Here is a 14,429-nt window from a genome sequence, read left to right as displayed (position 1 = left end):
CCATTTCATTCTTCTTTTTCAGGCTATGTCTACTACTCACACCTCGAGAGGGTTTCCCAGGTGACTCACCAGTAAAGAATCCACCTGCCAATGCAGCAGACACAGGTTCGTTCCCTGGGTCGGGTAGATCCCCTGGAGAAGGAAATGGCAGCCCACTCCAGTATTCTTGCTGCAATATCCCATGGACAGAGAAGCCAGGCAGGCGGCCTTATCAACTAAACAACAAGAAGAAACACAGCTGGATATGATGTAACACTGGCATCATCTCAGCAAGATTGCAACATGGATACTGGTGGTTAAATCTGTTGGGAAATTGAATTAAGAGCCTCCTACTTCACATCGCCTCCTCCAAATACTAGGCATACGTTTGTTCTGTGGTAGAAGAGCACTGGACGGCCTGGACCCCAGAGACGTTCTTGCCGTTTCCTTTGGCTTCTTGGAGGTGTTCTCCCTCAGACCTGATGGAAGCGTCCTTGTTCAGATGAGGGCTGGCGAAATTGGACTTTAGGGTGGGGCCTGCCCACTCCAGAAAGACCAATCATGTGATTTAGGTGGGAGTTCCCTGTTATCTGCTAACCTGGAGACTGCCCTCAGCCACAAAGGCGATTAGTCAATTCTGTTATGAATGAAGCCCCGGTATAAACTCTGGACACCAGAGGAGCTTCCTTGGTTGACCTGCCCTAGTTGGCAGCTCTCCATGGGAACTGTCACACCCGGTGTTGGGAGGTCCATGCCTGGAGATTTCCAGACTGTGCCCTGTTGTTGTTCAGTCGCTAAGTCACGTCTGACTCTTTTTCTATGACCCCATGGATTGTGGCCTGCCAGGCTCCTCTGTCCATGAAATTGCCCAGCAAGAATACTGGAAACTTCTCCAGAGGATCTTTCAGACCCAGGGATTGAACCTGCAGCTAAGCGTCTCTTGCATTAGCAGGCATATTCTTTACCACTGAGACACCAGGGAAGCCCAGACTTCGCCCTATGTACAACTTCTCTTGGCTGACCCTCATAAACCATAATCATGAGTGTAACAGCTCTCACTGAGCTCTCTGAGTCCTTCTAGCAAATAATTAAACCTGAGGGTGGCTTGGGAACCCCTCCTCCAAACATTCAGTTGATGTCAGAAGTCTTGGGGACTCAAAGCTTGAGATTTGGCTAATTCTGGGCAACAAATTAAGAAGAAAAACTCAAGATCAATTCCTTTGTATCTGAGCTCTCTAGTATTTCTAAGAATAACTCCAAAATAGTAAAGCACATAAGTGAACAAAAAATATGTGCCTTTTGCAAACTAAAACCTTAACAAAATGTCATTTCACACCCACAGTGGAGGCGGTAATTAAAAAGACAGATAACAACAAGTGTTGGTGCAGATGTGGAGAAACTGGTACCCTTATACAGTGCTGGTGGGGATTATAAAATTGGGCAGCTGCTTTGGAAATGGTCTGGCAGTTCTTGTTAAACAGTTATTATAAGATCCAGCAATTCCACTCTCTTGGGTGGGTATACACCCAAGATAAACGAAAAACTTCTGTATGAATATTCACAGCAGCATTGTTCGTAATCGCCCCAAAGTAGAAACAACCTAATGTCCATCAGTTGATGAATGGATAACTGAAATATGGTTTGTCGACACAATGGAATTTGGTCATAAAAAACACGAAATACTGATACACTGCACCACATGGATGAACCCTGAAAACGTTATGCTGACTGAAATAAGGCAGCTACAAAAGGCTACCTATTCTAAAATTCCATGTATATGAAATATCCAGAATGGGTAAATTCATGGACAGAAAGATTAGTGATTACTTAGAGCCCGAGGGGGTAGGAGGAAACGGGGAGTGACTGTTACCGCGTAGTTATTTGTGTGTGTTGTCCGGGCGCAGCTAAATGACGATGGTGATATTTGCACAACGCTGACTATATAACGCACTTTAAACGGGTGTATTGTATGGTGAGGGAATTAGATTTCTATAAAGCGTTTGGCTTTTTTAAACCCTGCCCTGGTAAAAGGTGAACTTTGAACTCAAGGAAGCTGAGTGACCTGAGCGATTCTAGAACTCCCTGTCCAGGCCTTCCCGGTCCTCGGCAAGCGCAAGTGCGCTGTGACCATTTTCTAAGCACGAAAGAAAATACGAAATGGAGCCCGGGATTCGCGGGCCTGATGCCGGGCCTCCCGCGGTGGAGCGAAGCCCGGAGGTCAGGTCCGGCGCGTAGACAGCCCCGGGCCGCGGCCTCCGACACGGGGAGGCTCGGCGCCCGGCCCCGCAGCCCTAAGGAGGCCCCGCCTCCCCGGCGGAGGGTGCTGGTCCGGTCCGGGCGCCGGAGACTTGGGAAGCCCAGGGAACTCCCGCCTCCGCGCCCCGCCCCTCGCACGGAGCCGACCCCGCCCCCCTCCGCCACCGGCCGCGCCCGGGGCCAAACACCGGCTTAGGCCCCGCCCCCGGCCCCGCCCCACGCGCCGCCGAACCCCGGCCACGCCCCGGCCCCACCACGCCCTCCGACCACGCCCCCAGCCCCCGCCCCGCGCCGCCGCCGCCGAGCCGCGCGCCGCCGAGCCCCGCGCCGCCCCGGCCCTGCCCCGCTGCGCGTGACCGCCGAGCCTGCGCCGAGCTGCGCCCGGGCCGCCGGCCGCGCGATGCTGCTGCTGGCCGCCGCGTCTCTCGTGGCCTTCGTGCTGCTGCTCTACATGGTGTCCCCGCTCATCAGCCCCAAGCCCCTCGCCCTGCCCGGGGCGCACGTAGTGGTGAGTGGACCCTGAGGCCGCGGCGGCGTCGTCCCCGGAGCGCGGGCCCCGGAGCGCAGGCAGGCCCGCCGCCCCGCCGCCCCGCGCCGTCTCCTCCGCGGCCTCTGCTCCCCCGGGGCCGGTGCGGGCTCGGGGGGCGCGTGTCCGCTCCCGGGGCGTCTCCGGGGTCCGAGCGTTTGGGGGTTTTTGTGCTCGGGCTCCCCGATGAGTCCGCCGAGGGCCAGAGGGGCTGCGGGACTCCGCCGGGACCCCGCGGCGTGCGGCCCTGGCCGGGGTCCGGGGCTCCGCCGGGGCGGCCCCCAGAAGGCGGCCTGCGCGACTGACAGCGGGCAGAATCTCTCCGGCGGAGCGGCAGTCCTCGCGAGCGGCGTTGGGGCCCTTCTGCCCCGTCTGCACAGCCTGTCCCTGATGGACTCGGCCTGGGGTCGGCAGGTGCCGCCCCGGTGCAGAGTCAGACGGTTCAGCCAGAGAACCTGGCTTGTGCGTTGGGAATGAAGGGGACGTCTGTGGGTTGGTTTGTTTCTTACCAGAAACTCCTGTCTTCGACGATCCCTTTTCTGCAGGTAGACCACCTCACTTAAACAGAAAGCCTTCTTTATTGCGCCCGGTATGCCACCATTTGCTGTGGCTTTCTGGGCCCTTTTCTTACTTGAATTTTTTTATAAGCCCGAGGCACGTAGAGACGGGAGGTTATGAATCAGAAAAGTTAGTTACTAAGCAGTCATCGCAAATCCTCCTGGTGTGGGAGGTGACATATGGGTGTCCTGGCTAAGATCCGAGCATCTCTGGGATGAGATGGAATGGGATGGTCGTTGCTTTTAGTGTGTCTGACGTCCCGCGGAGAGTTTGTGAATGGAAACATATATTTTGTTTAATTTCTCTCGTCAAACTATTAGTGTACTTCCAGCTCCTGCCATTCCTGATGCAGAAGATAGATAGGGAGGTGAGTTGTTAGTTCATTAGCAAGGGGGAGAGGAGCAAAATTTTACAATCATGTTACCTACTGAAAGGGTCACATCTGCAAGAGAACTTCTGCCTCAAAAACTGTGGCTGTGAAACTTGGGTTTTTAGCAGTGATGTTTGCAGAGCATACCTTGAAGTGTTTATAAGGGACTCTCACTTAATGGCGACTCTGGTCCTACCAACCCCATCATGCTCCTGCAGGCAGTGGATAAGATAATGAACACGTCTGCTGGGGTAGATCCCACAGAATTTCTTACTTTCACCATCTCATTTGGCTGTGCCACTGTAAATAATGTGAGGACGACATGAATAATTCACATGATGTCACCATCTGTCTTCTTTTTTTAATGACATAAAAAGAGTAAAAGTGTAATTGTTTTTCTTGAGATTTGTTAGGACTAGACCCAGTCTTGTAAGGAAAGGGGCCAGTGTTTAGAATGTCTTGCTGATGGGGCAGCATGAGCAGGCTTAGGTCAAAACTAGTTATTCTTTTGTTTTTAAAATAATTCTGATTGACTAGTGTTCTCTCTCTAATTACAGTGGTAAAGCTGTACAGCGAGTCTTACACAGTGTGTGTGTACACGCACATGTGCACACACTTAGTCACTCAGTTGTGTCCGACTCTTTGTGACCCCATGGACCTTAGCCCGCCAGGCTCCTCTGTCCACAGGATTTCCCAGGCAAGAATACTGGAGTGGGTTGCCATTTCCATCTCCAGAGGATCTTCCCGACCCAGAGATCGAACCCACATCTCCTGCATTGCAGGCATATTCTTTATCATCTGAGCCACCAGGGAACCCCTCTTACACAGTATATACTTATTTAAATCAGCTGTTTTTTAAACAAAACTGTTAAACTGATTTGGTGAGAACTAGAAAATCAGCCGGCCCTTTTGGGGAGATAGATGGAGAAGCTGTTCTGACAGCAAAGTGCCCTCTCTTGCCCTTGATAAGAGGTGTGTGGTGCAATTGAAGAGATATTAACCTTTAAAACAGTAGTGGCAAAGAATAGTCAGAGCGAGTGATAAAGAAAGGCAGTAAACTGTTATCTTTAGGGTCTCACGTCTCAAGTTACCAGTGGTCAGGCAACTCGGTACGTATTTCCGGTTTTCTCAGCCATTAGGAAAATCTCTTATGTTTTCTTATACCACTCAAGGGTAATGTAGCCTGGATTGACTTACGCATGGGCTTAGATACCTTCTATGAATTAGCTGGCTTGGACTGGAAGGTCAGTTTCCCATGAACCATGACTCAGAAGTGGGAAGTCTTATTCTTCTTTTCATGGACAAATCTTAAAAAATTACACCTTGTTCTTCGTTGTGCAGCAATTTGATACAGCTTGCTTACCTGTTTCAGTCTAGAAATAGGACAGTAACAATCACACCTACAGAGCACTTGAGAGCATATACATTTTCTCAGTCACCTCATCACTTCAACTTCCATGTATTCATTGAACAACAGGGAATTTTTACTTACAAGTTTTGGCTTTTTTTTTTTTTTTTCAGGGAAATGGCATCATACACCACTTTGCAAATTAATGGTAGGCAGGTACTTATTTAGTAACCGTTTATGCAGAGTGCTGTGCTAGGAACGAGGATGGTAGGTCAGACTTGATATTCCTCCTCAGCGAACTGAGCCTGACCTGGAAGCTCAGGCAGGCACAGAAGGAGCTGCAGAAGGTGCAAAAGTGACAGACAGGACAGAGCGACGGAGTCCGGACAGGCTTCTTGGAGGAGGAGATGTTGGGACCGGCCTCTGCAGGTTCCATAGGATTTGGAAATGCAGGTGTGTGGGAGATATTAGGTGAAGGGACCTGTAGGCAGCAGTAACAGCCAGGGGACATTTTAAATGATCTTGCTAATTGGAATGTCTGATAAAAAATAATAAGCCAAAACCACCTATGAAATATATATATTTTGAATATTTATCTACATTGACTCAATGGACATGAGTTAAAGCAAACTCAGGGAGATGGTGAAGGACAGGGAAGCCTGGCGTGCTGCAGTTCATGGGATCGCAAAGAGTCGGACACAACTGAGCAACTGAACTGCATTTATTTATATGGATAGTCTGGATCTTAATTGCGGCAACCACATTCGTTCGTTGTGGCAGGTGAACGCTTAGTTGCAGCATGTGGGATCCAGCTCTCTGACCAGGGATAGAGCCCAGGCCCCTCCCTGCACTGGGAGTCTTAGCTACTGGACCACCAGGGAAGTCCCCCTATAAAGTATTTTGACAGCAAAGAGCTCTCCAGAGGTGACTCTTAGGTGGGATAGCAGATGTGTCTTAACAGTAACTGGTAGATAATTGGTTAATTAACCCAAAGAAATCCCTTCATTAGTGAGAAGCTGAGGCTCAGGAGAAACAGGGGAGTTCCATGGAGATAGGTACATTGTGTAGGAAGGAGTCTTGATGATCTTTAAAGTCATGAGATGGGATCAGAGATATTCTTTACAGCAAGATTTATATCTAACAATAAAATACTCAAAACAATCTAGATACCTGACTCTAGGGGAATTTAGCTAAGTTTTGATATAGCTATCTAATGCAATACTGTGTGTCCTTTTAGTTTTTTGACTATACTTTTTTTTTTTTAAAGGTAGGATACAAAATTGTGTAAGGGCAGATGCCTATCTGACTCTTCTCTTCTCCCTCACCTGCTCCCCTGGCCTGTGTTATATAATGTGCGTAGGAAAAATGAATAGAAAGATAATGTTACATTTGTGTCATTAAGTTAAATATATTTTTGAGCCCTTTCTATATGCCAGGCATTATACTAAGGGCTGGGAACATAGTGTGTGTGTTAGTTGCTCGATCGTGTCCAACTCTTTGCAACCCCATGGACTGTAGCCCGCCAGGCTCCTCTGCAGGCAGGAAGGCTGGCGTGCTTTGCCATTTCCTTCTCCAGGGGATCTTCCCAACACAGGGATCGACCCCAGGTCTCCTGCATTGTAGGCAGAGTCTTTACCATCTGAGCCACCAGAGAAGTCCAGGATATAGTGGGGAGCCCAAATAGAATTGGTATTTTTAGGGAGTCTTTGGAGTGGTAATGGGAGAGATGATTGTGAATCAGATAGTCACACAGGTAAATGCACGGCTGTTTGGTTATGGAGTGATGTAAAAGCAAGGGGGAAAAGGCTGCGGTGCTGAAAAGCCGGCTGGGGCGGGGGCGGGGGCGAGGGCGGGGGGGAGGGGAGCGGCGCCGAGAGCAGCCTGTGAGGCTTTCCCGAGGTCGTGATCATTTGAGCTGAGATTTACTGGGTGAATAGATGCCAATTAGATGCAAAGAGGGGAGGAGAGCGTTTCTGGCAGGGAAAATAGAATGTGCAAAGGTCCCGTGGCTGGAGAAGGCATGACTGGGAGCCAGCCAGTATGGCTGAGCTGTGGACGGCGAAGACGAGAATAGAGCCAGGAGAAAAGCGTCACTGTTCAGTGTTTCCACGTGATCATGTATTACTTTATAATAAGCGGTCGTTTAAAAGACCATAAGATATATGCTGGCAATTATTCCTTTCATCTCCTGTAGAACTGATCACTCATAGAAGATATATAGAAAAACAATGTTCATTTGAATTTGGACGCAAAGCCAAAGTAATGTGTTTATTTTTATTTGTTAATTTATTGAAGTATGGTTGATTTACAATGTGTTAACTTCTGTGGTATAGCAGAGTGATTCAGTTATATATAATATATACATATACGTTCTTTTTTGTAATGGTTTACCACAGATTGAATGCAATTCCCTGTGCTGTACAAAGGGCCTTCTTGCTTATTCATTTTGTGTGCAACAGTTTGCATCTGTTAAGCCCGAACTCCGAGTCCATTCCTCCCCCGCCCCGCCCCACCCTGGAAGCGCACGCCTGTTCTCTGTGGGTCTGTTTCATAGGTTCCCTTGTGTCATACATCAGATTCTACATACAGCCATATCATGTGATACTAATATTTGTCTTTCTCTATATCGCTTACTTCACTTAGTACGACAATCTCTGGGCCCATCTGTGTTGCTGCAAACAGCATTCTTTCTTTCTTAAAGCCGGGTGGTTGTCCACTCCATTCCATACGTGCAGGCACCCATACAGTGCGTCCACACGTCTTCTTATCCGTTCGTGGGCGTTTAGGTTGTTTGCGCGCCTCGGCTGTTGTGACTGGTGCTGCCGTGAACATAGGGGTGCACGGATCTTTTCGGATGATCAGACTGAAATGTGATTCATCAGCTAGATGTATAGGGCTCTTTCCCCCCAGTGGTCTCAGAAATACAGGTGTGCAGTGGACAGTTCAGTACTGGAAACAGCCAAAACCACATGCCCTGCTGACAGTTTGTTCTTAAACTCCATTCATTCTGTCTGGGATGACGATGCTACAGCAGCTGAAGATTTAGTTCCTGCAGGTTAGATTTTGGAGCCCGTCATAGTTGTTCTATTTGTTTACGTTGGGTCTTAGTTGCGAGGTGCAGGCTTCGTTGTCCCGGGGCGTTTGGGATCTTAGTTCCCCATCCAGGGATCAAACTGCCTCCCCTGCCTTGCAAACAATAAATTCTTTCTTTATTGTTAGTATTTATTTACTTTTAATGGAAGTGTAATTGCTTTACAGTATTGTGTTGGCTTCTGCCAAACATCAGCGTGAATCAGCGTAGGGAACCCACGTCCCCGCCCTCTTGACCCCGCCCCCTCTCGGTCGTTCCAGAGCCCGGGTTTGAGTTCCCTGCGTCAGACGGCAAATTCCCATAGGCTATTTATTTTACATATGGCGGGTTCTTCACCTCGGACCACCAGGGAAGCTCCCCCGCCCGCCCCCGGTCATAGGTTTTTTAAATTTACTACAGAAGGGAAGTTTCAAGTGCTAAAATTTCTTCGTTTCTGCTTTTAGGTTACAGGAGGCTCCAGTGGCATCGGAAAGTGCATTGCTATTGAGTGCTATAAACAAGGAGCCTTTATAACTCTGGTTGCACGGAATGAGGTAAGTCTTCCAGTTAGGTTCTTAGGTACTGAGTCAGCATGATGTGAGTCAAGAGGCCGTGCGAGCCTCGCAGTGTTCAACCTCGTCTCTGCTTGGAGCTGTGATTCCTGTGCTGTGCTCAGTGGTGTCCAACTCTTTGCAACCCCGTGGACTGTGGCCCGCCAGGCTCCTCTGTCCATGGGATTCTCCAGGTAGGAATACAGGAGAGGCTTGCCATACCCTCCTCCAGGGGATCTTCCCGACCCAGGGATCGAACCCAGGTCTCCCGCATTGCAGGTGGATTCTTTACCATCTGACTGGTTATTTGTGTTCCAGGCAAAAACTTCCTGGTTGAAGTCAGGTTAGCTCCACAGATATTTATTCAGGGCCAGAAACTCTGAGGCAACATTGCAGAGACTGCAGACCTCGGAGAAGCAGAGACTTAGGTGCACCCCTGGCTGTAGGCAGCCAGCCCCCTGCCTGGAGCCACAGACAGCAGCGTTGGAGGGCCGATCTGAGTCCTGAAGGATGACTGTAGGCGTTTCTCTGTAATTTGCTTCTGATGTAATCTCCATCTGTAGTGAGACCCAAACTGCACAGGGGAAATCTCCCTCCTCCCCAGCAGTTCCACAAAACACGGGTTTTTCTGTGCCACGTCAGCACCAGATCTGTTTTCCTTTTCTGTTCAGTGTCTGTTTTCCTTGCCAGGGCCCAGGGCAGGGCGCTCTGTTCTCCCCGATAGTCCTGCGTCCTCCTGCTCCCCAGGTGGGGGGACCACGGTGGGCCTTCTGGCTTGGGCTTGAGCTCGGTCACAGTGGGCGCTCGGGACATCTCTGTTGGCTTTAGAAATGAAGGGAGGACGATGGACCGAGGGGCAAGTGCAGCGCAGCGTCGTTGATGGGGTTTGATTCACCGGTGAACAGGGAGGGTGGCGGGGTGGTAGCTGCCCTGGGGCCGAGCAGGGGGGGCACACAGCTGGGCAGTGCCCCTGGGGGATGGCCGGCCACAGGGGTCCCCGGGGACCGTGCAGATCAGGCTCGGGCAGCCATCATCTCTTTAAAAATGAAGAAAGGCAGAATTAGCTCCCTTTTAGTTGTCCCTGGACTCCTCTAACAGCGCATCTGCTGTGGCATCAAAACCACCTTCCTCGACGGAAAACCCGGCTGTGGTGAAACGGCATCCTGTGAGATGTGTCCAGTGCTGAGGTTGTACAGAAGACACAGGAAACGGGAGGCAGGGCAGGCCCGCGTGTCAGGGCCTCCCAGGCTTTCCGTGGCCCCTGGCATTGCTGGGGGTGAATGAGCCTTCTGGCACCAAGGCCATTACTCTAGTGTGATTTTAAACTCCGATGCTGGCAAAGTCAGATGCTGTCCCTCTCTATTAATAGAATAATATGGTTTTATTCCAGGCACATTCTTGTATAGAAAACCTCCACGTCTTTTGAAAGGACTCCCTTCTCCTTTTGTTCTTCTCTGCTGTCATGCTGTATTTAAATTCTAGCACTGATAGCAAATTGAGGCACTGTAAATGGATCTCCGTCTTCTTGAAAAAGACTAAAACAAGCACCATTGAGACCTTGGGAGAATTACTTAATTACCGGATAGTTTTGCTTGTCCTCAGAGTATTTTTGGAAATAGGCAAGCATAGGTTTACCTCTTCCATCTCACAAGTGATTTTTACTTTATTTGCTTTTTTGGTGGAGGAGGGACTCTTTAGATGATCTTGCAGGAAATCATTATGCCATGAAATCACACATACCCTTCAGTTTGGGAATATGTTTCATATCTCCGTAATGACAAATGAAAACATTTATTAGAATTGATGGGAGACCCTTAGCAATTAATACTGATGATTGGGACTTGAGATTCATTAATTTTTTTTATTATCTTTCTCTGCGGTGAATGTAAAACCTCGCATCCCGTAGTCACAGCTTAGCCTACTTTATAGCCGTGTGGTCCGCAGCTCTGCACACAGGTGCTGTCCCGTGTGCTTTCTGGCATTTAACAAATCCTTGATTAAAAAAAAAATTGCTTTTTCTCTCCTTTTAAACAAACAAATGGACAAGTAGACCATCACCAGAACTAATTGTTCTCTATTGCTTTCAGGACAAGCTGTTGCAGGCAAAGAAAGAAATCGAAAAACACTCTATTAATGATAAACAGGTAAAGTCACTGTGCTCATGATGTATTTTCTGTCTAATCAGGACAGGTGTGCAAAGGAAAAGACCATGACTTCATCTGTGAATAGTTTGTTGAAAGAGTTCAGTTCAGTTCAGTCGCTCAGTCGTGTCCGACTCTTTGCGACCCCGTGAATCGCAGCACGCCAGGCCTCCCTGTCCATCAGCAACTCCCGGAGTTCACTCAGACTCACATCCATCGAGTCAGTGATGCCATCCAGCCATCTCAGCCTCTGTCGTCCCCTTCTCCTCCTGCTCCAATCCCTCCCAGCATCAGAGTCTTTTCCAATGAGTCAACTCTTTGCATGAGGTGGCCAAAGTACTGGACTTTGAGCTTTAGCATCATTCCTTCCAAAGAAATCCCAGGGCTGGTCTCCTTCAGAATAGACTGGTTGGATCTCCTTGCAGTCCAAGGGACTCTCAAGAGTCTTCTCCAACACCACAGTTCAAAAGCATCAATTCTTCGGCACTCAGCTTTCTTCACAGTCCAACTTTCACATCCATACATGACCACTGGGAAGACCATAGCCTTGACTAGATAAACCTTTGTTGGCAAAGTAATGTCTCTGCTTTTGGATATGCTGTCTAGGTTGGTCATAACTTTCCTTCCAAGGAGTAAGCGTCTTTTAATTTCATGGCTGCAGTCACCATCTGCAGTGATTTTGGAGCCCCCAAAAATAAAGTCTGACACTGTTTCCACTGTTTCCCCATCTATTTCCCATGAAAACATGTCAACTGTTCCTAATTACATTGTTTTTAAAATGGTGAAATTGTTTGAATTATTTTGGATTTCAGGTTATTACCAAAGCAATGCATATCCTCTAACACACATACACAAATTCAAGTGATCCAATAACAGAATGCTTTCCTAGAAAATGATCTCATTTCAGTTATTTATTCAAATTAACATAAGGGGAAGGAGGTATTAAAAATATTTTTTGATTATGCAATTTTTTGATGAATGCAGTGGTATGTGTATGTATACAATATATATTTTAGGCTAAAACATAATGATAATAGCCACACACTCATCACCCAACTTAAGAAATGGCATTTTCTAGGTTGGGGCCCCTGAAATCTCCTCTGTTTGCCCACATCAGCCTTATCCTTCTGTCTCATTCCTAGAGGTAACCCCCACCTTGATTTTCATAGTTTTTTTCTTTTGTTTTTTCGTTTTTTGGCTGTGCCACGTAGCATGTAGAACTTTCGTTCCCTGACCAGGGATCAACCCCTCACCCCCTGCATTGAAAGTCTTAACCACAGGACCACCAGGGAGTTCCCTTCCATTGTTTTTTTTTTTAGTAATTTGACCATAAGTGCATGTCACCCTAAGAAGAGTGTTTACTTCTGCTTCTTTTTGAACTTTATGGCATCATTCTTATTTTGATAGCTTTGTTGAGATAGAATTTCACATACCGTTTAGCTCACTGATTTAAGGTGTGCAGTTCAGTGGGTTTTAGCATATCCACAGAGTTGCAGTTATTGCCACGTTCAGTCATGGAACACTCTCATCCTCCCGTAAAGGAGGTCCATGTTCTTTAGCAGTCAGTCCTTGTTCTCTTCCAGCCCCTCCTGACCCTCGGCAATCACTAGCCTATTTTCTCTAAGTTTATACAACATCATTCTTTGTGTATTCTTAGGCAACTTGATCTCTTCACCTGATATTGTTGGTAAAATCCCTCAGTTGCTGCATGAAGTAATCGTTCATTTTTTTTTAATGCTGTCTAGAGTTTTCTTCTATATGTAGACTGTCCTCCATCCATCAGCTCTCTGTCTAGAGTGTCTTGTCTGTGTAGACTCTCCTCCATCCATCAGCTCTCTGTCTAGAGTGTCTTGTCTGTGTAGACTGTCCTCCATCCATCAGCTCTCTGTCTAGAGTGTCTTGTCTGTGTAGACTCTCCTCCATCCATCAGCTCTCTGTCTAGAGTGTCTTGTCTGTGTAGACTCTCCTCCATCCATCAGCTCTCTGTCTAGAGTGTCTTGTCTGTGTAGACTGTCCTCCATCCATCAGCTCTCTGTCTAGAGTGTCTTGTCTGTGTAGACTGTCCTCCATCCATCAGCTCTCTGTCTAGAGTGTCTTGTCTGTGTAGACTCTCCTCCATCCATCAGCTCTCTGTCTAGAGTGTCTTGTCTGTGTAGACTCTCCTCCATCCATCAGCTCTCTGTCTAGAGTGTCTTGTCTGTGTAGACTCTCCTCCAGCCATCAGCTCTCTGTCTAGAGTGTCTTGTCTGTGTAGACTGTCCTCCATCCATCAGCTCTCTGTCTAGAGTGTCTTGTCTGTGTAGACTGTCTCCATCATCAGCTCTCTGTCTACCTCTCCTCCATCCATCAGCTCTCTGTCTAGAGTGTCTTGTCTGTGTAGACTCTCCTCCATCCCATCAGCTCTCTGTCTAGAGTGTCTTGTCTGTGTAGACTGTCCTCCATCCATCAGCTCTCTGTCTAGAGTGTCTTGTCTGTGTAGACTGTCCTCCATCCATACAGCTCTCTGTCTAGAGTGTCTTGTCTGTGTAGACTCTCCTCCATCCATCAGCTCTCTGTCTAGAGTGTCTTGTCTGTGTAGACTCTCCTCCATCCATCAGCTCTCTGTCTAGAGTGTCTTGTCTGTGTAGACTCTCCTCCATCCATCAGCTCTCTGTCTAGAGTGTCTTGTCTGTGTAGGACTCTCCTCCATCCATCAGCTCTCTGTCTAGAGTGTCTTGTCTGTGTAGACTGTCCTCCATCCATCAGCTCTCTGTCTAGAGTGTCTTGTCTGTGTAGACTCTCCTCCATCCATCAGCTCTCTGTCTAGAGTGTCTTGTCTGTGTAGACTCTCCTCCATCCATCAGCTCTCTGTCTAGAGTGTCTTGTCTGTGTAGACTCTCCTCCATCCATCAGCTCTCTGTCTAGAGTGTCTTGTCTGTGTAGACTGTCCATCAGCTCTACTGTGGGTGGGTATTTAGGTTGTCTCCATTTTTTTTTTCAGTTTGCTTTCTTTCTTGCTGTTGCTAAAGTTTATCTCTGTGTACTTTGTACAAGGATGGAATACACCTAGAAATGATATTGTTGAGTTGAGTGCATGCATCACCAAAATGGTTACACTCCTGCCCCTAGTGACTCCTTGCCAATACTTGGTATTAACAGACTTTGTAATTTTCGCTTTTCTGATGGGTTTTAAACGGTGTCTCACTGCAGTTTGAATTGCCTCATTTTTTCTCTCCAGAAATACGTTAGAGAACTTGGTTGTTTTTGTTGTTAAGTCGCTAAGTCACGTCCAACTCTTTGTGACCCCGTGGACTGCTGGACTGCAGCATGCCAGGCTTCCCTGTCCTTCACCATCTTCCAGAGTTTGCTCGAACTCATGTCCATTGAGTCAGTAATGTTAAGATGCTAAGGTGGTGAAGCAAAGAGAACTTTGCACATCAGTCAGATAAATCTGCCTTGTCTCTTAAAACAGCTGTGGCATAATCCTGGGTACCCCAGAGTTTATTGAATCAGTTCTCTTTTATTGGCTGTTTGCATTTTTCTTCCTTTGCATTCTGTGCTGCAAGCAGATGTCCTCATCCACCTCTCTTTGTGTGTGGGGGGGGTTTTCTCTAGTACCGGGGCCTCCGTCTGTACCCCCTTCTCTGAAGC

The 14,429-nt window shown here is 48.0% G+C and overlaps 1 protein-coding gene across 2 annotated transcripts in view; it reads left to right on the top strand.

Moving 5' to 3' along the window:
• Window positions 1-2,553: 2,553 nt before the first annotated feature.
• Window positions 2,554-14,429, top strand: part of KDSR (3-ketodihydrosphingosine reductase) — a 42,683-nt gene continuing 30,807 nt past the window's right edge. The window contains exons 1-3 of one of the 2 annotated variants that reach the window (XM_024984196.2): window positions 2,554-2,743; window positions 8,572-8,661; window positions 10,746-10,802. In XM_024984196.2, coding sequence (XP_024839964.1) covers window positions 2,636-2,743; window positions 8,572-8,661; window positions 10,746-10,802 — 255 coding nt within the window. In that variant the 5' untranslated portion in view covers window positions 2,554-2,635. 2 annotated transcript variants of the gene reach the window in all.

Source organism: Bos taurus, chromosome 24 (assembly GCF_002263795.3).
Source record: "Bos taurus isolate L1 Dominette 01449 registration number 42190680 breed Hereford chromosome 24, ARS-UCD2.0, whole genome shotgun sequence".
NCBI lineage: Eukaryota > Metazoa > Chordata > Mammalia > Artiodactyla > Bovidae > Bos > Bos taurus.
Note: the sequence above shows the minus strand (reverse complement) of the source record. Positions and strands in the feature narration are given on the sequence as shown.